At 46.4% G+C, this 26,202-nt stretch overlaps 1 protein-coding gene across 1 annotated transcript; it reads left to right on the forward strand.

Moving 5' to 3' along the window:
• The first annotated feature begins 1,238 nt into the window (after nucleotides 1–1,238).
• Nucleotides 1,239–24,704, forward strand: LOC139451346 (sodium-dependent multivitamin transporter-like). Its single transcript, XM_071232955.1, has 14 exons — nucleotides 1,239–1,583; nucleotides 8,018–8,083; nucleotides 9,744–9,795; nucleotides 9,922–9,989; nucleotides 10,690–10,844; nucleotides 13,120–13,260; nucleotides 14,853–14,982; nucleotides 19,177–19,265; nucleotides 19,744–19,871; nucleotides 21,298–21,455; nucleotides 21,871–22,055; nucleotides 22,939–23,039; nucleotides 23,782–23,900; nucleotides 24,645–24,704. The coding sequence occupies exons 1-14, from the start codon at nucleotides 1,239–1,241 to the stop codon at nucleotides 24,702–24,704; spliced, it is 1,797 nt and encodes a 598-aa protein (XP_071089056.1).
• The last annotated feature ends 1,498 nt before the right edge of the window (nucleotides 24,705–26,202 follow it).

The raw sequence follows: 26,202 nt of genomic DNA on the forward strand, positions 1-26,202 counted from the left end.
ACGGGATCGGGTGGTCAGGCTCGCTGATATCAATCACTGGATTGTCTGGTCCAGACTCGATTATTTACAGACCATCGTCATACAGCTGGAATATTGCCGAGTGCGGCGTTAAACAACACACATACAAAATCCCATCATATTATTCACGAAATTCCAGAGATACAACATACACGGTCTTAACAAATATTTCCAAGTAAGGGGACCAAACTTGGTCCATCCTAGCAAGCTAACACTCGTACCTTTTGGCTATATAGACTTGGAATGATTCGGTAAAGATTTGTAACTGTCCACTAAATTTATGGAAAGAATGTCGACTATAATTATTTGCTGTTCGCCGTTAGCGACTGTAATATTTAGTGAACAGCAATGGTTGTCAATACAACATGTTTGAAATAGTTCAGGAACTGATAGTTCAGAGCGGTTCAGTGTTGTTCGTGATCGGTGTAAATATTACCCAAGCCAAAGAAGTCCTCACATGAAGACAGTTTCCCAAAAAGGTTGCCGACCTTTGTTGACGTGTTAGATAAAACATTTAAACTGCAATGAAAATTAAAGTTAAGACGCCTGGAAATCGGGTCGCTGATTTGACGTGGAGAGTTTATCTTTTGTTACCCCCTTTGTATCTTGGCAGCACAAGGAGCCAGAGATATGAAAGTCTCACTGGATTTACTGACGTGAGATTTATACCGAGTTTGATGATGCACGTTAATAACCATCCGTTGGTATCGGACGTCACTGACTTACTGGGCATCCCATAGATATCTCATGGATGTGGGGCAATAAACCACGTCTTCTCCCCACAGTCACCTGCATTAACATTTAACTGTGTGAGGTTATTTGTAGCAGATCTGTAAACATACACCTAGGAATTACGAGATTTTATAAATGCTATTTTTATTACATACATAGAATAGTTCCCACATATACATCACGACATAGGACACATGGTCTGATGTCCGGCTTAGGACACTGTGAGTAATATGACCAGAAGGAGACCAATTTATGACCACTTGGCCAGGCGTCCTCAAGCGCCTTCAGCGTTAAGACCTGCCGCTCAATTGTGATTTTATGTAAATGTGGTTGTTGAGACTGTTTGATCATTACAACAATGTAAGAGGGGTCGTACTGTGTCAACACGGCTAATAGGTGAGAGGTTACCCAACATCAAAGATCCTCGTTATAAACTGACTTTAAACCATTGCGACGCTTCAGATCCTCTCAGTCTTCTGTGGAACAAGATGTCCGACCTGCGCGCCACGTTCCACTGGGCAGACTATTTGATATTTGTCCTGACTCTTCTACTGTCTGCGGCTATTGGTGTGTTTTACGCATGGAGAGACAGAAAAAAGACGGACACAACAGAGTCTCTTCTGGGAGGCAGAAGTATGTCCATCCTCCCGGTGACGCTGTCTCTCATGGCGACGTTGTTGTCAGCGACGCTGGTACTCGGCATCCCTACTGACATCTACTACAACGGCACCATGTACTGGCTCATCTGCTTCTCCAGTTTCCTCGCTTTCCCCGTTATAGCGCATGCCATACTCCCTGTATTTCGAGGGATCGAGGTCTTCAGTGCGTATGAGGTATGTCTGTAACTAATAATACACCTGTTTATTGCCCTGGCTGTTATTCACCTCACGTCATGGAGCTACTATGTACTAAGTGCTATCAATCACACAGTCAGTACACACTTAACCTTCATATCATGTATTAGTTCGTGGCGGCACGGGTGGCCCAGTCGTCGAAATGCCGGGATGCGCAGTGCAAAGTTGCGCCCCTTTGGCACGCCAGAAACCTATGATTGTGGGTTCGAATCCAGGTTCGCCCCGATTATGTTTCTAGAATTGTCAGCACCATGCCCGTGCTCGTGGTTTTCACCGAAGTGGTAAACGTGTGAGACCTGCATCACTTCGGGCTTTCCTCCCACATTAAGCCGTGATATAACTGGAATACTGTTAAAAGCGGCGTTAAACCCAACTCACTCACTCACCCTTACTTCGTTTGCATACGCTATTTCGAACAGGTGTTCTATTAAACATGTATATCACTCAAAAGAAGTTAAGGACCACTGTACTTTATCTGTCACACCATGACAGATTTCCTACAGTAATATGAAAGAATCGGAAGGTCCTTAACTTCTTTTGAGTAGTATATATAGCACACATTTTTGTGCTGAAAGGAAAAGATGAGATAGGGAAACAACCATTTTTGGCTCATTAGAATTTTTTATTATTTTGGAAAACTCGCCAACAAGAAGGTTTTTTGCTTTCTTACGTTTGAAAACTGTAGACTTATGGCATGATCAAGTACGCACGTATGGTTAAAATGAGTTAACAGTTAAGGGTATTTTTTCGAAATAGAGAAAATCTTAGTTTGCAAGACTGTGGCACAAGATGACCTTTTCACCATATAATTGGACTGTCCCTATCCACATATCCCAATAAATCAGAAGGGATCAGAGACTCGTGTTCGAATGTCAGGAAACGAATCCTTCGTGTAAACATTAGTAATGAGGTGAGGTGAAATGGGGTTTTACGTCGCGTCCAAGATTATTGCACTTATATAGCGACGTGCTATACGTGTGTGTGTTTGTGTGGCTGCTTGTAACTAGTCCGGACTGATGCCGATTTATAGTGCTAGCCCACTGAGATACCATGCCGCAGTTTAACATGAATATCCCACTCAGACACAGTATACTGACTCCGAGCCAACCAGTCCTTGATTTAGCCCCTTAATGCCGAGCGCCAGACAGGGTAACAACAAGTACCATCTGTTAACGTCTTTTGGTATGATGCGGCCAGGGATCGAACCCGGACCTTCCGCTCTCCGGACGGACGCTCTGCCACTAGACCACGTAGGCGGTCCATTTGTAATGAGACTTTTGTTTACACATTTAAGTATAACCTATACAGATAGTGTTTGTGTCCAAAGCATGCGCGTGTTGAAACTAACAAAGACCAATTGTTATTCATATGAACACAGAACCTGTTGGCGCAGATCAGACATTGATCAAATATCGAGATTGTTAAGGGCACTTCTCCGGACCCGCTTGTCACATTTCGGTTGGTGCCGCACCCGCACACTAAGGAAGTGAAGGCTGTTCTAGTGAACAGTGTACACTACCCAGTGCAACTCGTCCTAACACTAACAACCAACTTAAACAGGACCCAAGGGTGAAAACAAGGAGTGAGAGAATTGGGTTTAACGCCACTTTGAACAGTATTTCAGTTATTGTCACGGCGTGTCAGCTTAACGTGAGAGAAAGCCCAAAATGATGCAGGTCTCAGACGGTTACACGTTGTTGAAACCCACGATCACAGGTATGGTGCTGACAAATCTAGAAACAAAATCGGGGCGAAACGGGATTCGAACCGACAATCATAGGTTTCCGGTGTGCTCAAGGGACGCAACTCTGCACAGCGAATTGCGGCGCCTTAGACGACTGCCGTTCCCGAGAACAATGAAGATAGACTAACATTAAATATTTTGTGTTTGTTAATTTGTCTTTGAGTGTATAATAGCAAGTCCAGAAACTTGAACAACCTGAAACGGAAGCCATCTAGACTTGCTAAAGTATTGTAGACTTGCTTGGAATTTCGGATGTGTTTATTCAGCGTCTATAAGGCTACGATTGCTGGATGAGGCGCCCGGTAAACTACATTATTACTATTGTCTGTTTTTCTATTTGAAGTAGTCTCTGCATCTGTTAGATTGCTATGCTAGTTCTCTCTAACCTAATGGGGGGCACGGGTGGCCCAGTCGTCTAAGGCACCGCGATTCGCTGTGCAGAGTTGCGTCCCTTGGGCACGCCAGAAACCTATGATTGTGGGTTCGAATCCCGGTTCGCCCCGATTATGTTTCTAGGTTTGTCAGCACCATACCCGTGCTCGTGGTTTTCACCGAAGTGGTAAACGTCTGAGACCTGCATCACTTCGGGCTTTCCTCCCACATTAAGCTGACACGCTGTGATATAACTGGAATAATGTTAAAAGCGGCGTTAAACACAACTCACTAACTCTAAACTAATGTAAAAGTTCCCGTTTCACCAATCTGTTGTGGAGAAAGACCTGTGAATACAAAAGTTCAACGCCAGAAAATAACCAGTCATCGAGACAGATTCCAATGGGCGTAAAAGGCGTAACTAGCTGTTTTAATGATATAATAGATCATAGCACATGAGTGATGACCCAAGGTGTTCGCGGAAAGGGTAAGCATGTCCGAAAGAAATTGTAGATCTGACCGATCTGTCGAACCCACTCATCACCGCTGAATATGTCAACTGCATCTACGCGAGGGAGTTAACGAATTAATAGTCCAGTTTCCAGTTAATTCCCTTGCCTCGGGAAGATGGTCCAACTGAAGTGTATCGTGCTTGTTGATGTTAGCAGGCACACTCTGTTGTAGACACTATTTATACGTGGGAGTCCTCACCATAAATACACGATCCCTGCGCCCCCCCCCCCCCCCCCCCCCCCCCCTCCACCTTAATTACATACAGTGAATACTTTTCAAAAACGGAAGTAATGGAGCTTGGCACTTAAAAACCGTGTAGATGCGTGTTCGTTTCTAATCTGTTCTCATGACGAATCATGTTCGATTTTCAGTGTATTATATCTCCATTCCGCTTTCATAAATAGCATGGACTTATTCGCCACCGAGCTTCGTTTAAAGTCAGGTTCGTATTACACGACGCTGAACAAAGTTTCCAGGAAAGAGATTATTTAGAACTGTCTTCTGAATCAAATATTTAAAAGCATCGAGGGCTCGATCGTACGAGACCGCAATTTTGAAATTCGATCTAGGTCGAACTCTTGTTCAGAAGCATCTTTTTGTATTTTGATTGCCTGTTGATTACATGCTCATGAGCGTGAGAAATTCTGGTGGTAAAGAAGATTGAGATTGTCTCCTGAGACGATGCTTTGATGGCGAGTAGTTCAAGGGTACAATATTTATATACCAGCGGAAAATAATTCCACACTGTATAAAACTACATAAAATAGAATTGCAGTGGGAGTTGAAGCGTTTTAACTTTGAAAAGCAGCTTCGTTGAGGACCAAACCTCGTAAAGGTTATGCTACGCCTATCTGAAAATGAACGGTTGAAACTTATGAACACACACACACGCACGCACGCACGCCCGCCCGCCCGCCCGCACGCACGCACACACGCACGCACGTGCATGTACGTCGTGAGCGGGACGTTAAAACCCATTTCACCTCACCACACCTTAAAGCCTCGATCTCAAGGCAATATGCCAGGTCTCCCAAAAGCGTGAAAGAAAAAATTGAACTTTAAAGTGTGCGTTACTGCGCGACACTCACATCAAGACTGCTCGCCAATCAATTGGGCCAGTCTTCACCACAAGTAGACCCCATTGAGAATAAACCACACACACTTCACAAGGCCAGTGTTTGAATTGCAGACAGGCCTGTCAGATTGATATATTCAGGCATCAAAGTTGGGTATTTTAATCTGCTCCCTCCCAGTGTTTAATCATGGTACAAAGAAGGATTAGAGAGGTGCAAAGATGGCAAATAATCGGAATGCATTACAAAGGTTGTTTTCAAAGCTATCGTGCGGCAGCTGGGCTACCGTTGCACAGTAATCAGTCGATTAAAGAGAAAACATGGCCAAACCAATACTGTGAAGGACCTTCCATGGTCAGGACGGCCTCCTGTGAAGGGCCTTAGAAAACACGGGCGCCATCTTGTGACCCAAAGTGCCATTTGTATCCAGAAATAGCCTCGTGAAATCCCCATATTAACACTGCAGCTACATACGAACTTGAGTGAGTGAGTGAGTGAGTAAGTATAGTTTTACGCCGCTTTTAGCAATATTCAAGCAATAACACGGCGGGGGACACAATAAATGGACTTCATACATTGTACCCATGCTGGGAATCGAAACCGGGTCTTCGGCGTGACGCGCGAACGCTTTAACCACGAGGCTACCCGACCGCCCCTACATACGAACTTGAAGGGGTACTGGTATGGTTGTGAGGGATAAAGCACGACTCCGAGGTTATGGTCGAGGAAGTAAAACCGAAGCAAGAGGGTATCGGCAATGTAGCTCCGAGGTCTTACATTACCGATACCCGATTGCCGAGGTCTTTCTTCCTCGACAATAACCGAGGAAGGAGTGCTTTATCTCACTTATAAACCGTCTAAATGCAAGAAATCACCGAAAAAAAAGAGAGAAAACATCGAGATATCTTATAGTGAAACAACACAGTATGTCGCGGTAGAGGAACTTGATCAAAGCGTGCGAGAGAAGAAAAACGTGCAGCAGAGACAAATCTAAAACATGACATCTAAAATTGAACGTTCTTTCACCATCTGCCTTGGGGGCTCAGTGGGAAAACAGTCGGTTGCAGGTTCGATTCTCGGCATCCATAATGTAAAGTTTCCTTTCTTGTCTTTGTTTTAGAACATTGGACGTTTGAAACACTAAGACCAAAATCCATCTGCTACTCAAATCATCAGGTCTTATTTGCAAAAAGTAAAACCTCATACCAGGTCTTACTTGCAAAAAGTAAAAACTTCCAAGAGGTTATTACGAGATATATCTCTATACAATAGGCAAACGTGGGGAGAAAACATCACCGGTGGTTCTGCCACCATGTCCCGATGACAATATACCCTCAACTAACAATGATGGAGGGTTTCGTATTGTCAGACCGATGTTTGTGCCACCATGTGCCGATGACAATATACCCTCCACTAACAATGATGGAGAGTTTCGTATTGTCAGACTGATGTTTGTGCCACCATGTCCCGATGACAATATACCATCAACTAACAATGATGGAGGGTTTCGTATTGTCAGACCGATGTTTGTGCCACCATGTCCCGATGACAATATACCCTCAACTAACAATGATGGAGGGTTTCGTATTGTCAGACTGATGTTTGTGCCACCATGTCCCGATGACAATATACCCTCAACTAACAATGATGGAGGGTTTCGTATTGTCAGACCGATGTTTGTGCCACCATGTCCCGATGACAATATACCCTCAACTAACAATGATGGAGGGTTTCGTATTGTCAGACCGATGTTTGTGCCACCATGTCCCGATGACAGTATACCCTCAACTAACAATGATGGAGGGTTTCGTATTGTCAGACCGATGTTTGTGCCACCATGTGCCGATGACAATATATCCTCCACTAACAATGATGGAGGGTTTCGTATTGTCAGACCGATGTTTGTGCCACCATGTGCCGATGACAATATACCCTCCACTAACAATGATGGAGGGTTTCGTATTGTCAGACCGATGTTTGTGCCACCATGTGCCGATGACAATATACCCTCCACTAACAATGATGGAGGGTTTCGTATTGTCAGACCGATGTTTGTGCCACCATGTCCCGATGACAATATACCCTCAACTAACAATGATGGAGGGTTTCGTATTGTCAGACCGATGTTTGGGCCACCATGTCCCGATGACAATATACCCTCAACTAACAATGATGGAGGGTTTCGTATTGTCAGACCGATGTTTGGGCCACCATGTCCCGATGACAGTATACCCTCAACTAACAATGATGGAGGGTTTCGTAATGTCAGACCGATGTTTGTGCCACCATGTGCCGATGACAATATACCCTCCACTAACAATGATGGAGGGTTTCGTATTGTCAGACCGATGTTTGGGCCACCATGTCCCGATGACAATATACCCTCAACTAACAATGATGGAGGGTTTCGTATTGTCAGACCGATGTTTGTGCCACCATGTCCCGATGACAATATACCATCAACTAACAATGATTGTCAGAGGGTTGGTCTCCCAGATCGAATTCGTTTATCCGATCTCATTTTGTCAGCAATTTCATTCCAATGCTTGTTTCATTAGCCACTGAGAAAAATTCTGGGTGTGATTAAACATTTTTCCGGAATTTATTTGTATGAAAAAACCCAAGAAGTTATACAATTACAGAGAACTCTATCTCCATGATACCATGGTTACTGAGCTGTTACCATGTGGCATATGTCTTGTCTTCCTCAGTACCTGGAGTTAAGATTCAGCAAGTCTGTCAGGGTGATGGGAAGCATCCTATTCCAGATACAGATGGTACGTTGCCACATTGGCGTATTTTAATTATTCACCCTGTCGTTCTCTCCGTATCCACCCTGCCGTACTCTACGTATCCACCATAAAGTATTCTATGTTTCCACCCTGCCGTAATCTACGTATCTACTTTGACGTATCAACGTATCTTCTCTGTCGTACCCTATGTATCCTATCTACCGCACTAAATATCAACACTGCCGTACTCTACGTATCCTCTCTGATGAGCTTTAAGTATCCACCCAGTCGTAGTCTATACATCAACCCTCCCGTACTCTACATATCCTCTGGGATGCACTGTAAGTATTCACCTTGCCGTAATCTACGTATGTACTCTGACGCACTCTACGTATCCTCTCTGCCGTAACCTACGTACCTATTTGCCGCACTCTATATATCAACCCTGTCGTATTCTACGTATCCTCTCCAACACTATTTAAGTATCCACCTGTCATAATATACGTATCCTCTCTGTCGTACTCTTCGCATCTTATCTGCCGCACGTTATATCTGAAGCCTGCCTTACTCTGCGTATCCTCACTGATGCACTCTATTTATCCTCTCTCCCGTAATCTACGTATCTACTCTGACGCACTCTACGTATCCTCTCTAACGTACAATACCTTTCCTATATGCCGTACTCTATATATCAACGCTGCCGTACTCTATCCATCCAGACACAACACGTATCCTCTCTGCCGTATCCTACATATCCTCTCTGATGCTCTAAAAGTATCCACCTTGCCGTACTCTACGTATCATCTCTGCCGTACCCTACGTATCCTATCTGCCGCACTCTAAATATCAACACTGCCGTACTCTATCCATCCAGACACACTCTACGTATCCTTTCTGCCGTACTATCCGTACCCTATCTGCCACACGTTATTATAACAACCCTGCCTTACTCGATGTATCCTCACTGACACACTATATGTATAAACCCTGCCTTACTCTACTATCCTCACTGATGCTGCGCCATACACTCTATTTATCCACCGTTGCCTACGTATCCTATCTGCCGCACTCTATATATCAACCAAGCCGTAATCTACGTATCCACCCAGACGCACTTTACGTGTCCTATCTGCCGCACTCTATATATCAACCAAGCCGTAATCTACGTATCCACCCAGACGCACTTTACGTATCCTATCTGCCGCACTCTATATATCAACCAAGCCGTAATCTACGTATCCACCCAGACGCACTTTACGTATCCTATCTGCCGCACTCTATATATCAACCAAGCCGTAATCTACGTATCCACCCAGACGCACTTTACGTATCCTATCTGCCGCACTCTATATATCAACCAAGCCGTAATCTACGTATCCACCCAGACGCACTTTACGTATCCTATCTGCCGCACTCTATATATCAACCAAGCCGTAATCTACGTATCCACCCAGACGCACTTTACGTATCCTATCTGCCGCACTCTGTATATCAACCAAGCCGTAATCTACGTATCCACCAAGACGCACTTTACGTATCCTATCTGCCTCACCCTATATATCAACCAAGCCGTAATCTACGTATCCACCCAGACGCACTTTACGTATCCTCTCTGTCGTACTCTTTGTAAGTTATGGCTTGGCAAGGGGTTGATGTGTCGTCGTTATGCAAAGGCATGTAACCCACCCTTTTCCTCCTGTTTCAGCTGTTTAACATGGCCATCACGTTGTACGCACCTGCACTCGCCGTCAGTCAAGGTCAGTCACACAAAGGTTAACCTTCCCTCAAGGTCAACATCTTCCATAAACAGTTTGTGACATTCGTATTATAAACATTTGATTTGATTGATTGTGAGCATGTATCTCATGATGTTGCTCTTGCAGTGATGGACGTCTCCACGGAGGTGTCCATCGTTGTGGTTGGAGTTGTCTGCACCTTCTACACTGCCGTGGTAAGTTGGACGAGAGATGGGTTGTACATCACTTACGTTATTTGCTGATGTCCACAGTGAGTGAGTGAGTGAGTTTGGGTTTTACGTCGTTTTTAGCAGTTTTTAGCAATATCACGGAGGAAAACACCAGAAATGGGTTCACACATTGTACCCATGTCGGGAATCGAACCCGGGTCTTCGGCGTGACGAGCGAAGGCTTTAACCACTAGGCTACCCGACCACCCCCTGATGTCCACAAATCACGGAAACCAGAACTTAATACATCAGACTAACAAGGCATCATTTCGCATACCATCGACTGCACTGTTTCAGCATAACCATTTGATATTGCTAAGTGCGGCGTTAAACAACAACCAAACAAACAAACCACCACAATCAACTCGGTAAGATAATACTGGTAGACATTACTAAAGGCTAAACATGATCCGCATGTACTGAGTAGATTGAATTTTTTTTAAATCTAATTACAAAATGTAATTTTCGTTTCGAAAGAGATTACGAAATTTTTATTAGAAAATGATTTTTAAAAATCTAAAATGACTCGGAACCTTTCACAAGAGAATGTAGATCTTGTAACATTACGAAATTCGATTTTGAGAACAAATGTTACGGGTTGGAAGGGTGTTTCTTCTATTTATTGCTCTCATTGAGTCAAGGAATATGTTTTATAATTCACTGTAGTCGTTGCCGTTGTCGACAGGGTGGCCTGAAAGCCGTGATGTGGACAGACACGTTCCAGATGGTGGTCATCTTTGCCGGCCTCCTCGCCATAATCATCCGGGGCTCTATCGAGGTTGGCGGCTGGGACAACATTATGGCGGCAGCGAGGGAGGCTGACAAGCTTCGTCTGGACAAGTACGTCATCATTGCTTCATTGTTTGATTGAGACAGACTATTGTTCAGTTGGTGCTTTAAAACATTGTATTTTCTTTGATTGCCGCACACAGAAATATTCCAGCTTTTTGACGGCAGCTTGTAAATAATCGAGGCCAGGTATGAGCAGCGATCGACGACGTCGGATACACCTTGATAGGAGGAGCGAAACATGTTTTTTGGGAACCACAAAACATTATTTGTCAGAATTCCCAGTGAGCGATGTATTTGTTTGTGTAAGATCCGAGGACACATTAATATTTTCCATCATTTTCGGAACCTGTTTGGTCGGCCCCCACGTCACAACAAACGTCAAATAAACACACCGGCAGCAACACGAGAAAACACGTACAGCGCGATAATAGTCAAATAACAAAATTTAAATTTATACACAAATTAACTTAATGATTTAAAATTTGTTTGTTTGTATTTATTCTATTTTTAAAAATCAAAACGACTTTTTGAGCCCATGGGGGTCCATCTTCAGCCAAATTAAACACCAATTCGCTTTTAATATTCAAAGAAACTGCGAAGCGTTTAAGTAATGTGCTACTAAAATACATAATATTATAAAACAGAACACATTAATATTGCTTTTAAGTTCATCTATCCGCTTTTAGCAATATTCCAGCAATATCACGGCGGGAGACACCAGAAATGGACTTCACACCCACATTTTGCCCATGTTGTTTGTTTGTTTATTTGTTGTTTACCGCCACACTCAGCAATATTCAAGCTATGTGACGGCGGTCTGTAAATAATCTAGTCTGGACCAGACAATCCAGTGATTGACATCATGAGCATCGATCTACGCAATTGGGATACGATGACATGCATCAACCAAGGCAGCGAGCCTGACCACCCGATCCCGTTAGTCGCCTTGTACGACAAGCATAGTCGCCTTCTACGGCAAGCATGGGTTACTGAATACCTATTCTACCCCGGATCTTCACGGATCTTTTGCCCATGTGGGTAATCGAACCCGGGTCTTCGGCGAGACGAGCGAACGCTTTACCCACCAGGCTACCACACCGCCCCCTAGTAATTGTAAAGGCGTTTGGATCCTGACAAGCACAAACAAAATACCATGTTAACGTTTGATATGCTTATGTGCGAAGCAGGAGCTGAAGTACTTATGGGATTTGTTGAATCTCGTTCCTCTGTGAGTAGCCACAGACACAGTGGTGTCATGTATGCACAATGGCTAAACAGATACGTTTGTTACAGAACGAAAGCGTCACATGAAATGGACGACAAATTTACAGCTTGTCAACAACACGCTGGCGGTTATGCGATATGATGACTGCGATCTTCTGAAGAAGGAAACTTTATGAGGGCTGATAACATTTTAATTTGACGCTCGCGATATCTACTGCGCATTTAGTAGATAAATGACGCAGTAAATCAAATGACCATGTACATAAATAATCCCATCAGTGCCCAGTAACAAAATGAGAGTATACTGATTTTTACCAATCAAGAAGCAAATACGTAACTATGTATTGCAAGTGCGACAATTCGGTTTAGAATTTCATCCTCTTATCACGGTCTTCCAAATTACTTCTAGAATCTTGTAGCCCAATATCGCTGCGCAGAGTTGCGTCCCTTAGGCGTGCCAGATGTCTATAAACGTTGGTTCGAATGCCGGTTCGACCTGCTTATATCAAGCTGACACGCCGTATTATATATCTGTTTCCTGCAGACCACCTCCGTGGTCTAGTGGTAGAGCGTCCGCCCGGAGAGCGGAAGGTCCGGGGTTCGATCCCCGACCGCGTCATACCAAAAGACGGTACTTGTTGTTATGGGGCCAAAACAAGGACTGGTCGACTCGGAGTCAGTGTACTGTGTCTGAGTGGGGTATTCATGTTCAACTGCGGCATGGTATCTCAGTGAGCTAGCACTATAAATCGGCATCAGTCCGGACTAGTACAAGCAGCCACACAAACACACACACGTACATGCACGTCGCTATGTAAGTGCAATAATCTTGGACGCGACGTTAAACCCAATTTGACCTCACCTCACCTATTCCCTGCAGCGTTAAACGCAACTCACTTATCGGTAGCCCGACGGGGCCTCTTTCAAGCCTTGATCTTTATGGACTTGGCTACGAGTGCGAGGCACGGCCTGTTTGACAGTTCCTCACACACAAAGATCACTTTCTTGCCATTATCTAACAGACGCGAAAGGCGTTTTATATTAACATTGATTATTTTCCCCCTTCAATTTCCAAAAGTATTTGCATTGTGTCTGGCAGCTTCGACCCGAGTCCCTTCGTGCGCTACACGTTCTGGTCCCTGATCGTCGGGGGCTTCTTCTCCTCCCTGACCATCTACGGGTCCAGCCAGGCCATGATCCAGCGTTACCTCAGTATGAAGTCTACAAAACGGGCCCAGATGTGAGTAGGGAACCCTCGGAAGGGTGCCTTTTGTACCATAGACATGTACCTACCTCTCAGTACGCCAAAACAGTAGACATCCTTCGGGAGGTAGCTTTTAGAACTATATACCTACCTTCAGTACGCCATAACAGTAGACATCCTTCGGCAGGTAGCCTTTAGAAATATACCTACCTCTCAGTACGCCATAACAGTAGACATCCTTCGGAGGGTGCCTTTAGAACTATATACCTTCCTCTCAGTATGCCATAACAGTAGACATCCTTCGGGAGAGTGCCTTTAGTACTATATACCATCCTCTCAGTACGCCATAATAGTAGACATCCTTCGGGAGAGTGCCTTTAGTACTATATACCATCCTCTCAGGACACCATTACAGTAGACATCCTTCGGGAGAGTGCCTTTAACTATATACCTTCCTCTCAGTACGCCATTACAGTAGACATCCTTCGGGAGAGTGCCTTTAGTACTATATACCTTCCTCTCAGGACACCATGACAGTAGACATCCTTCGGGAGGGTGCCTTTAACTATATACCTTCCTCTCAGTACGCCATAACAGTAGACATCCTTCGGGAGAGTGCCTTTAGTACTATATACCTTCCTCTCAGGACACCATGACAGTAGACATCCTTCGGGAGGGTGCCTTTAACTATATACCTTCCTCTCAGTACGCCATAACAGTAGACATCCTTCGGGAGAGTGCCTTTAGTACTATATACCTTCCTCTCAGGACACCATGACAGTAGACATCCTTCGGGAGGGTGCCTTTAGTACCCTATACCTTCCTCTCAGTATGCCATAACAGTCGACATCCTTAAGGAGGGTGCCTTTAGTACTATATACCTTCCTCTCAGTACGCCATTACAGTAGACATCCTTCGGCAGGATGCCTTTAGTACTCCATACCTTCCTCTCAGTACGCCATAACAGTAGATATCCTTCGGGAGAGTGCCTTTAGTACTACATACCTTCCTCTCAGTACGCCATAACAGTAGACATCCTTAAGGAGGGTGCCTTTAGTACTATATACCTACCTTTCAGTACGCCATAACAGTAGACATCCTTAAGGAGAGTGCCTTTAGTACTATATACATTCCTCTCAGTACGCCATAACAGTAGACATCCTTCGGCAGGGTGCCTTTAGTACTATATACCTTCCTCTAAGTACGCCATAACAGTAGACATTCTTCGGCAGGGTGCCTTTCGTACTATATACCTTCCTCTCAGTACGCCATGGCAGTATGGATTCTTCGATATATAGAACAGAAAGTCGAGACCTCCCTACTACATAGCTAGTCGATAGAGGCCATTTATAAATCAGTTACTTCACTTATATCTGGACAATTAGCCGTAGGTATTTAACACTACAGACTCCAAAGAGTATACCAATTAAAAAACTGTGCACTCTATTTTTCACGTGTTGTGGATTGTGGTGGATGGTTGTGTTACCATTCTGTTTCGATTTGTTCAAAAGTTGGGTTCAGGTGAAATATGATCTGTAATATATTTTTGTCTTGTATTCTGTGTCGTATATGGTCCCTCATACAAAGGATGAAAGAAATGATATTGATGCAATTTCTCAACTGTACAGAGCCCTGTACCTGAACTTGCCAGCAGCGCTGATCCTGACGTCCCTGATGGTGTTCCTCGGCCTCGTGGTCCACGCCAAATACTACGGCGACGACCCGGTCCTCACGTGCCGCGTGGAGAAGCCAGACCAGGTACTGGGGAGGATGAGGGGTGGTGCTGGGTTGATGAAGGGTGATACTCGGCTGATGAGGGATGGTGCTGGGCTGATGAGGGGTGATCCTGGACTGATGAGGGGTGGTGCTGGGCTGATGAGGGTGGTGCTGGGCTGATGAGGGGTGGTGCTGGGCTGATGAGGGGTGGTGCTGGGCTGATGAGGGGTGGTGCTGGGCTGACGAGGGGTGGTGCTGGGCTGATATGGGGTGATGCTTGGCTGATGAGGGGTGATACTGGGTTGATGAGGGTGGTGCTGGGCTGATGAGGGGTGGTACTGGGCTGTGAGGGGTGGTGCTGGGCTGATGAGGGATGTGCTGGGCTGATGAGGGGTGATGCTGGGCTGATGAGGGGTGGTGCTGGGCTGATGAGGGGTGGTGCTGGGCTGATGAGGGGTGGTGCTGGGCTGATGAGGGGTGTTGCTGGGCTGATGAGGGGTGACGCTGGGTTGATGAGGGGTGATGCTGGGCTGATGAGTGGTGGTGCTGGGCTGATAAGGGGTGGTGCTGTGTTGATGAAGGGTGATGCTGGGCTGATGAGGGATGGTGCTGGGCTGATAAGGGTGGTGCTGGGCTGGTGAGGGGTGATGCTGGGCTGTGAGGGGTGACGCTGGGCTGATGAGGGGTGGTGCTGGGCTGATGAGGGGTGGCACTGGGCTGATGAGGGATGGTGCTCGGCTGATGAGGGGTGATGCTGGGCTGATGATGGGTGGTGCTGGGCTGGTGAGGGGTGATGCTGGGCTGTGAGGGGTGATCCTGGACTGATGAGGGGTGGTGCTGGGCTGATGAGGGTGGTGCTGGGCTGATGAGGGTGGTGCTGGGCTGATGAGGGGTGGTGCTGGCCTGATGATGGGTGGTACTGGGCTGACGAGGGGTGATGCTGGGCTGATGAGGGGTGGTGCTGGGCTGATGAGGGGTGGTGCTCGGCTGATGAGGGGTGGTGCTGGGTTAATGAAGGGTGATACTGGGCTGATGAGGGGTGGTGCTGGGCTGATGAGGGGTGGTGCTGGCCTGATGAGGGGTGGTGCTGGGCTGATGAGGGGTGGTGCTGAGCTGATGAGGGGTAGTGCTTGCCTGATGAGGGGTGGTGCTGGGCTGATGAGGGGTGATGCTGGGCTGATGAGGGGTGGTGCTGGGCTGATGAGGGATGTGCTGGGCTGATGAGGGGTGATGCTGGGCTGATGAAGGGTGGTGCTGGGCTGATGAGGGGTGGTGCTGGGCTGATGAGGGGTGTTGCTGGGCTGATAAGGGGTGTTGCTGGGCTGATGAGGGGTGACGCTGGGTTGATGAGGGGTGGTGCTGGGCTGATGAGGGGTGGTGCTGGGCTGATGAGGGGTGGTGCTGTGTTGATGAGGGGTGATGCTGGGCTGATGAGGGATGGTGCTGGGCTGATGAGGGTGGTGCTGGGCTGGTGAGGGGTGATGCTGGGCTGTGAGGGGTGATGCTGCGCTGATGAGGGGTGGTGCTGGGCTGATGAGGGGTGGTACTGGGCTGATGAGGGACGGTGCTCGGCTGATGAGGGGTGGTGCTGGGCTGATGATGGGTGGTGCTGGGCTGGTGAGGGGTGATGCTGGGCTGTGAGGGGTGATCCTGGACTGATGAGGGGTGGTGCTGGGCTGATGAGGGTGGTGCTGGGCTGATGAGGGTGGTGCTGGGCTGATGAGGGGTGGTGCTGGCCTGATGATGGGTGGTACTGGGCTGACGAGGGGTGATGCTGGGCTGATGAGGGGTGGTGCTGGGCTGATGAGGGGTGGTGCTCGGCTGATGAGGGGTGGTGCTGGGTTAATGAAGGGTGATACTGGGCTGATGAGGGGTGGTGCTTGGCTGATGAGGGGTGGTGCTGGCCTGATGAGGGGAGGTGCTGGGCTGATGAGGGGTGATGCTGGGCTGATGAGGGGTGGTGCTGAGCTGATGAGGGGTGGTGCTCGGCTGATGAGGGATGTGCTGGGCTGATGAGGGGTGATGCTGGGCTGATGAGTGGTGGTACTGGGCTGATGAGGGGTGATGCTGGCTTGATGAGGGGTGTTGCTGGGCTGATGAGGGGTGATGCTGGGCTAATGAGGGGTGGTACTGGGCTGATGAGGGGTGTTGCTGGCCTGGTGAGGGGTGATGCTGGGCTGATGAGGGGTGTACTGGGTTGATGAGGGGTGTTGCTGGCCTGGTGAGGGGTGGTGCTGGGCTGATGAGGGGTGGTACTGGGCTGATGAGGGGTGATGCTGGCTTGATGAGGGGTGTTGCTGGGCTGATGAGGGGTGATGCTGGGCTAATGAGGGGTGGTACTGGGCTGATGAGGGGTGTTGCTGGCCTGGTGAGGGGTGATGCTGGGCTGATGAGGGGTGGTACTGGGCTGATGAGGGGTGGTGCTGGGCTGATGAGGGGTGGTACTGGGCTGATGAGGGGTGATGCTGGCTTGATGAGGGGTGTTGCTGGGCTGATGAGGGGTGATGCTGGGCTGATGAGGGGTGTTGCTTGCCTGATGAGGGGTGATGCTGGGTTGATAAGGGGTGGTGCTGGGCTGGTGAGGGGTGATGCTGGGCTGATGAGGAGTGGTGCTGGGCTGATGAGGGGTGGTGCTGGGCTGATGAGGGGTAATGCTTGGCTGATTAGGGGTGGTGCTGGGCTGATGAGGGGTAATGCTTGGCTGATGAGGGGTAGTGCTTGCCTGATGAGGGGTGATGCTGGGTTGATGAGGGGTGTTGCTGGGCTGGTGAGGGGTGATGCTGGGCTGATGAGGGGTGGTGCTTGGCTGATGAGGGGTGGTGCTGGGCTGATGAGGGGTGATGCTGAGCTGATGAGGGGTGGTGCTTGGCTGATGAGGGGTGGTGCTGGGCTGATGAGGGGTGGTGCTGGGCTGATAAGGGGTGCTGCTGTGTTGATGAGGGGTGATGCTGGGCTGATGAGGGATGGTGCTGGGCTGACGAGGGGTGATGCTTGGTTGATGAGGGGTGGTACTGAGCTGATGAGGGGTGATACTGGGCTGATGAGTGGTGGTGCTGGGCTGATAAGGGGTGCTGCTGTGTTGATGAGGGGTGATGCTGGGCTGATGAGGGATGGTGCTGGGCTGACGAGGGGTGATGCTGGGCTGATGAGGGGTGGTGCTGGGCTGATAAGGGGTGCTGCTGTGTTGATGAGGGGTGATGCTGGGCTGATGAGGGATGGTGCTGGGCTGACGAGGGGTGGTGCTGGGCTGATGAGGGGTGGTGCTTGGCTGATGAGGGGTGGTGCTGGGCTGATGAGGGGTGATGCTGAGCTGATGAGGGGTGGTGCTGGGCTGATGAGGGGTGGTGCTGGGCTGATAAGGGGTGCTGCTGTGTTGATGAGGGGTGATGCTGGGCTGATGAGGGATGGTGCTGGGCTGACGAGGGGTGATGCTTGGTTGATGAGGGGTGGTACTGAGCTGATGAGGGGTGATACTGGGCTGATGAGTGGTGGTGCTGGGCTGATAAGGGGTGCTGCTGTGTTGATGAGGGGTGATGCTGGGCTGATGAGGGATGGTGCTGGGCTGACGAGGGGTGATGCTGGGCTGATGAGGGGTGGTGCTGGGCTGATAAGGGGTGCTGCTGTGTTGATGAGGGGTGATGCTGGGCTGATGAGGGATGGTGCTGGGCTGACGAGGGGTGGTGCTGGGCTGATGAGGGGTGGTGCTTGGCTGATGAGGGGTGGTGCTGGGCTGATGAGGGGTGATGCTGAGCTGATGAGGGGTGGTGCTGGGCTGATGAGGGGTGGTGCTGGGCTGATAAGGGGTGCTGCTGTGTTGATGAGGGGTGATGCTGGGCTGATGAGGGATGGTGCTGGGCTGACGAGGGGTGATGCTTGGTGGATGAGGGGTGGTACTGAGCTGATGAGGGGTGATACTGGGCTGATGAGTGGTGGTGCTTGGCTGATAAGGGGTGGTCTGGAAAGATGTGGTGTTGAGCCTTTGCAGCTGACAGAAATAACAGAAAAGAAACTTGTTGAGGAAGTGGTATTTATTTACACACAGCTCTTCCGGACATATATGTGTTTCCTAAGACCATGTCCTTTTTATATAATGTATATAATTTTATCTCCCGTAGAGCTTATTTTCGACCACCAACCTTATGGGTTTGGAAAACATATCAGTCTTAAAATAGACTAAAACTGAGACTTTACATCTGTAATGTCGATGTATTTGTGTTTCCTGTACCGTTGTTCCAGATCATCCCCCTGTTGGTGATGGATGTCCTGGGTGAGTTCCACGGTCTGCCCGGTCTGTTCGTGGCCTGTATCTTCAGTGCAGCTCTCAGGTTGGAACAAATAGCCACATGTGCTGACTGAACACATCTGAATACTTTGTTACACGATATGCATCAGAATAATCAAGTTTCAAGATTCAAGATTCAGTTTTGTTGCTTCACAAACAGATTCAATGTACATGCAACTTTATGCAAATGAGGGGCGGTCGGGTAGCCTAGTGGTTAAAGCGTTCGCTCGTCACGCCGAAGTTCCGGGTTCGATTCCCCACTTGGGTACAATGTGTGAAGCCCATTTCTGGTGTCCCCCGCCGTGATATTGCTGGAATATTGCTAAAAGCGGCGTAAAACCATACTCACTCACTCTGGTGTTTTCCTCCATGATATTACCGGAATATTGCTAAAAGCGGCGTAAAATCCTACTCACTCACTTATGCAACTGAAAACAATACGAAAATAATTCTGGTCTGGAAATTTTGTATTTGTCTTTTATTTGTCATCCTGTTTTAAGTAAACGTTGATATCGCTTCAGTACCGTGTCCTCCGGTGTGAATGCTCTGGCGGCAGTGTTCTTGTCAGACATCTTGGAACCAGCCTACCTGGCTGTGTCGAGAAGCAGCCTCCCGGCCAAGACAGCAGCCATACTTTCCAAGGTTCTAGGTACGTCTGAGACGACACTCACATTCATGTTCTTTAGATGAGGCATGGGTGGTCCAGTGGTCACAGTCGTCTGAACTGGATGTACAGAGTGGTGTCCCTTTGTTTCGCCAGGATCCGCTGGTCAGTGGTTATCTATACGTCGTGTCTGTCAGCACCATATCCGTATCCCCAGGTCCCCATTATTATATACTCAACAACAAAAGTTCCTGTGACACCAATATTTTAGTGTATTTTTCAAACAAGTAAAGTTTGGTTTTCAATATTGTAGTACATGTATGGAATCAAGTCACAAAAAAGCAACTGCTACAGAAAAGCATGCATTCCATGGAAAAGTTGACTTTTATGCAAGCCCCATGCATTTCACTACCCAAGAATGGGTATAAAAACATGTGAGTTAACGGGATTCCATATGCATGGTTTAGCATCGTGAAATCGATGAAATGGATCGGCGCATTCGACGTCAACCACGTGTTCCACAGACACTCCAGGATCTTCGAAACATGCTCCAGCAGATATGGACAGATATCCCACAGGACTTTGTGCGACGCCTGGTCCATTCCATGAGACGAAGATGTGTTGCTTGCATCGCAACCAGGGGTGGACACACACGCTATTGATTTGTAAATTGACATTTTGGCATGTTCATGTTTTTATGAAATCACGCATTTTAAGAAGTCACTATAGCAAATTAAACCATTTGAACACTTACAGGAGTCTTTTATCTGTTGCAAACCGAAATCGTTTCAGATTTGGTAAAAAACATAACTTTGCATTAAATCTTATTCAGTGTCACAGGAACTTTTGTTGTTCAGTATATATTCCTCCCACATTACGCTGCCACGCCAAGATATGACTGAAATACTGTTCAAAGTGGTGTTAAGCGAAACTCATTTAAGTTCTCCAAAAACTATTTACGATGGATGAAATATATCTTAAGTAAACATTCGTCCTTATTCTTTTCTTTACTGTTTGTTTGTTGTTTAACGCCGCACTGAGCAATATTCCAGCTAATTACGGCGGTCTGTAAATAATCGAGTCTGGACCAGACAATCAAGTGACTGACATCATGAGCATCGATCCGCGCAATTGGGATCGATGACATGCATCAACCAATTCAGTGAGCCTGATCACCCGATCCCGATAGTCGCCTCTTACGACAAGCATAGTCGCCTTTTACGGCAAGCATGGGTTTCTGAAGATCTATTCTACCCCGGATCTTCACGGGTCCTTTTCTATGCAAAACGCGAGAAATAATAATGCAGTTTCAAGTGACGGATCATTTCAGATAAAATATTTGGCAAATGTGCAATTTATAATTGTTTTATTCCGTTTATATTTTAAATACTCCTGTCAATGATCAATACTGCTTTGTTTATGTATTTTTCCACAAATGTGTATGCCACTGATGTTGTGTTGTTGTTGACAGCGCTGGTATTCGGCGCAGCCATCATCGGCCTTGCCCTTCTAGCCGGCGTGCTCAACAGCCTGGTGCTGGAGATCTCACTCAGTATATTGGGGATATTCGGCGGACCTCTTCTCGGCCTCTTTATCCTCGGCATGTTCCTTCCCTGTACAAACTCCTGGGTGAGCTTCCAAGAGAGTGTGAGTGAGTGAGTGAGTTGGGTTCAACGCCGATGTGAACATTATTTATAAACCCCTAACGTCTTGAGTTGTGAGTAGAGAACCTTCGAGAGGGTGCCTTTAGTACTATATACCTTCGAACGTTGTATACCTTCACCAACTAAGATTCATGGCCGGGCAGAAGTTAGGATTCTAACATAAAATCATCGCATCCTGGTATGACAAAGGGGCGCAACTCTGCACAAACCGGGGTTCCTTCCTGTTTGGGCCATTATTATTTCAGAATACTAACACTGTCACGGAAGTGCGTGATTGGTCATATGCTTTTCTTGAAACAGAAATGAAATCAGTGTTATGGTACCACGTGTTTATTTTCTCGGGCAAATGATGGACAAACAGAGTTATCTTCCCTTTCCAGGGGGCAGGTGCGGGCTTTCTCTCCAGCGTGGTCGTGTCCTGCTGGGTGGCTATAGGCTCCACCCTACAGATGAGCGCTAACGCCCCTCCACCACCCGTCTGCGCCAACGACACTGTGGCAGGGAACGTGACTACGTCTGTAACAACCATTTTAACATCCACGCCCATGGCAGTGGAGGGAACAGTGTAAGGTCTATGTATGACGTCACGTACACTAAAAGCAAGAAATGGTTATTCGGTAGTGACATATTTGATACGGGTATCATTGTTTTGTACCTTAAGTTTGCTGTGCTTCAGCGACTGTCTTCAGCCGAGCAACGTTCAGCTTCCCGAGGCAAGGAAGCTCACTGACTATAAAAGCCCAGTTTCCACATTTGCCAAACTAGGCAGGAATTATGGAGTTATATTCTGGCTGGTCAAACGAGTCCATGCATAGTCCAAACAAAATCGCGTTGTCAACATCCGGTTCGTAAACTGCCGTGCAGATTTCGGTCGATTGCAGGATTTGTAAAACATGTGTTCCGCCAACTCGGCATCAAAAGATATTTTCCAAATCTTTTCGTGTTTCAAATCAAGCTTAAGGTGCTCACGTGATTTCATGCCCTTCGCGATGTAAGACCCGTTTTATCACAATATAGATTTTAATAATCGATCAGATCGTCTTGACTGGGCGCCGCCATTTTGTTTGAAGCAAATGCAAGTGATATCAGAGGTGGAATCTGATTGGTCAATAGGAGGGAAATAGTAGGGACGCTACGATCGAGCCCAGAAATTCCAGCCAAGTTCGACAAGGATGGAAACTGAACTTTTACAGTCACTTAACTCCTATGCCTGGGGGAGATGAGTAACGTTTTTATAACGTCTTCAATTTTGGGGTCAAATCCAAATGTCAAGTGTATGCTTTCGATCTTTTCCATGCTGCTTATATATAACTGTAAAATCTCATCTGTTGTTACAATGTTGTAATTGTTAATTTGATGATTCTAATTATTAAAAAATATGTAACTATTCTCAAAGAGGTCTAATTTAGAGATCACCAGTTATTTAAATTTAAATATTTCAATTTCAGTGAAGGTCTGGAGTTATTCTACAACCTGTCGTTCATGTGGTATAGTGCGCTAGCGGTGATGGTGAGTGTCGTCGTCGGCGTAGCTGTCAGCTGTGCTACAGGTAAGTGGGATATGAAGTTGAGCACGTGAAGGGATTGGATGGGAGGGGAGGGAATCGAAAGGGGGGGGGGGGGGGGGTCAGGGGACGGAAGGTACTACTGGCATTGATCAGTATGTGACAGTAACTGTTAGTAACAAACAACGCTATTGTAACCAACACCCCTACTCCCACTTTACCAAGCTTACAGCTGTGGACGCTAGCAGCTTAATAATTATACAACATGTGATTGAGAATTGGGCCGGTACGCCTGATCGTATATGCAGGTTTTTGCCAGTCGGATTGGTCAGTTTTATGGGTGTAAAATTTAGTGTGAGAGTTGAGGGAGCGAGCGTTTAACGATCTATTTAACGTCGCCTCGGCATTGTTTGAACCAGTTTGCGACGAGAATAATTCAATAATTACAAAGATGAGTATATCGAAGTTTCATACAAAATCAGTCTTAGCACTGGAAAGATACTGTTTGGAGGTAGCAAGAACAAACCTCATTTTGTAAACACGGGTTAAGTGAAAAAATATTCTTATTATTAACTTTTTATTATTAAGAGACGTAACAGCCCCAAGATGATGGCTCAGGTGTTCCTTTGGCGTTTCCTTCCAATGTCCACTTGTTTTGATGAACACGTCTACTGCTCCATCTAATGTGAGATGGAGGCTACCTACAATGCGCCAATGCCATTTCGGATCTCTGGTTGGTGTGTAGAACTACAGTTACAGCACAGTTCTATATGTGTTTCTGCTGCAGGCGGGACCAGGAAGCGTCCGGTAGAAGCCCGCTATCTGTCGCCTTGGTACGTCGCCCTCAGCCCTTTATGTCAGGTGGCCGGGACCAAGGGAGACGACTCAGAGCAGGTGCGCGCTGAGGTGAGGAAAACAACTCGGCCTTTGTCGATCAAACCTTTTGGAATTTGATGAAAGGGGAGTAAGATCTCGTGCGTTAAATTGTGTGCTTGTCTGTTTTGATACTTGAAACCCTATCTATGATATCGGTTAGTTTATTTCGCTAATGTAAAGTTGAGACCCGTGAAGATCCGGGGTAGAATAGGTCTTCAGCAATCCATGCTTGCCGTAAAAGGCGACTGTGCTTGTCGTAGGGGGACAAACGGTGGCCAGGCTCGCTGACTTGGTTGATGCATGTCATCGTATCCCAACTGCGTAGATCGTTGCTCACGATGTCAATTACTGGATTGTCTGTTCCAGACTCGATTATTTACAGACCGCCGTCATATAGCTGGAATATTGCTTAGTGCCGCGTTGAACAACAAACAAATAATTATTTGAAGTTAAACATCAAGGCGGAGTCGCATTGCATGGACAGGCCCAGTTTTCCCGATGCGAAACTATCTGTAGTTCACTTTACTAGTGGTAGGTTAAATGTATTGTAACTAAGCAACGGCATGAAGTAATAAATACTCGTCATAGTTCAGCATGCTCGTCATAGGTCAGCATAGATTATTCCGTTGCACTGCGCCCATTGTCTATCTTTTTATTTTCCGGACATGATGTCAACCTGTCATGGCTATGAAACCAGTTGAGCACAGATCCGATTGCTGGTTGTTACACTTGTGTTGTCTATGCATCTGTTTCCACGTTCATCATCTGTCCCAGGTTGTGGCGAATGGACAAAAGATGTCGGACCTGGCAATATCAGATGGCCGTTTGTCTTAGTCGAGACAACATTCCACTCAGAAGCTTAAACCGACGACGGGCAACGAGCCTAGAAGCAAGTCTTTCATGATAGGCGTAGCGGAACGGTCTAACTTTCAGCAGGATCAGAAGAAACTTTAAGCGGCTGTGGCTTGTGAAGGACATACTGTCTTGTTACTGGCTATGATGGTCATACATTTCAAAATTGTGGTCCCACCAGAATATATCATTCCGAACATTAATTGAAAGGTGTACACATATATATGTGTTTTTACCCCCGGCCCACACCCATCCCATCCCACCTCGGTCTGTATATCCGTCCGTCTGCCCATGCGTATTTGTTTCCGGTGCATAACTTGAAAACCTTGAAGGATTTTTCATCCAGACTTGATACATGTATTAACTAGGGGCTGAAGTGGTGCATTTTGCTGCTGTTGGGTCTTGGGGTATTTGTCATCTTCTGATGACTCTTGTTTTTTTTATCAGGGGTGGGGTTCGAGACCAACTGGACGCCTCTGGACCCCGATGACCTTGTCAAGGGAGAGCCGTTATAAACACATATACGTATTGGGAATGGAAATGAAATAATGCTTGTCGTATAAGATCTTTATTTTTGTACATTTCACTTCTAATCGATGCAACTGTGTGGGACAAGGTGACTCACGGGCAGATGTAGTCTTGTAGATATGTCTGTGGCCTATTCTCAGTATGATTCCTGCAACCAATTGCGGTTGCATCAGATAAGCAGGCTTTAAGTGCTTTTAATAACCAACTGATTTTTGGACATCATTTGAACAGATTTATTTTTCTTTTGTATTACGGATTGTGATTGTGGAAAAAAATGGGTATATATATATATATATATATATATTTGGATCGGTAGGTAATAAAACATTGGGCATTTGGGTATTTATCAGTACTAGAATGTGACAGACAGCAGCAGAGCATTGTCAGGGACCTTTACAATCGACGGTATAAATAAATCGAATTTTCTGTTTTTTAAGGCACATTCGTAAGGCAAGCAGGTTTGGCGGGGCGTTCAATAAAGAGTGTTTTCCTCCTATTCAAATCATTTATGATTTATTATCATTTATAACTGGTTTGCAAACAATACGTACGAGTATAAAATAAGGAATGAGTAAGTGAACTTTAACTTCTATTTTAACATATATTAATGATTAATTTTGTTATCGGATTATATGATATTAATAATACCTTGAACATTATACAATACTAGCATTTGAATAAGGACAATAAGTACAAGTATTTTATGGCTTAGTAACAGTAAATTTTCCATCGAGTACTGAAATAATGATATCCCTTATTACTTAGAGTTGATACTTATTCATTCAGTAGTCATGGTAGTATTCAGTATAACAACGACTAAGGTTCACTCCCGCACAATACTAGTATTGTATAATGCCTTGGAGTTTTTAAGCTTATATTTCAATAACTGAGAGTGACGACGTTAAGCTTGAAAGCCACCGCGGCAGTATTTCAGCAATATTGTAATCAAAAT

Source organism: Haliotis cracherodii, unplaced genomic scaffold (assembly GCF_022045235.1).
Source record: "Haliotis cracherodii isolate W230 unplaced genomic scaffold, xgHalCrac1.p SCAF_10, whole genome shotgun sequence".
In the NCBI taxonomy this organism is placed as follows: domain Eukaryota; kingdom Metazoa; phylum Mollusca; class Gastropoda; order Lepetellida; family Haliotidae; genus Haliotis; species Haliotis cracherodii.

Excerpts from the sequence above, each read along its gene's own strand:
- LOC139451346 (XM_071232955.1), top strand. The coding sequence starts at position 1,239 with ATGTCCGACCTGCGCGCCACGTTCCACTGGGCAGACTATTTGATATTT. Across the intron at positions 9,990-10,689 it reads GCACCTTCTACACTGCCGTG|GGTGGCCTGAAAGCCGTGAT; the intron begins GTAAGTTGGACG and ends CGTTGTCGACAG. Across the intron at positions 13,261-14,852 it reads TCTACAAAACGGGCCCAGAT|AGCCCTGTACCTGAACTTGC; the intron begins GTGAGTAGGGAA and ends TCAACTGTACAG.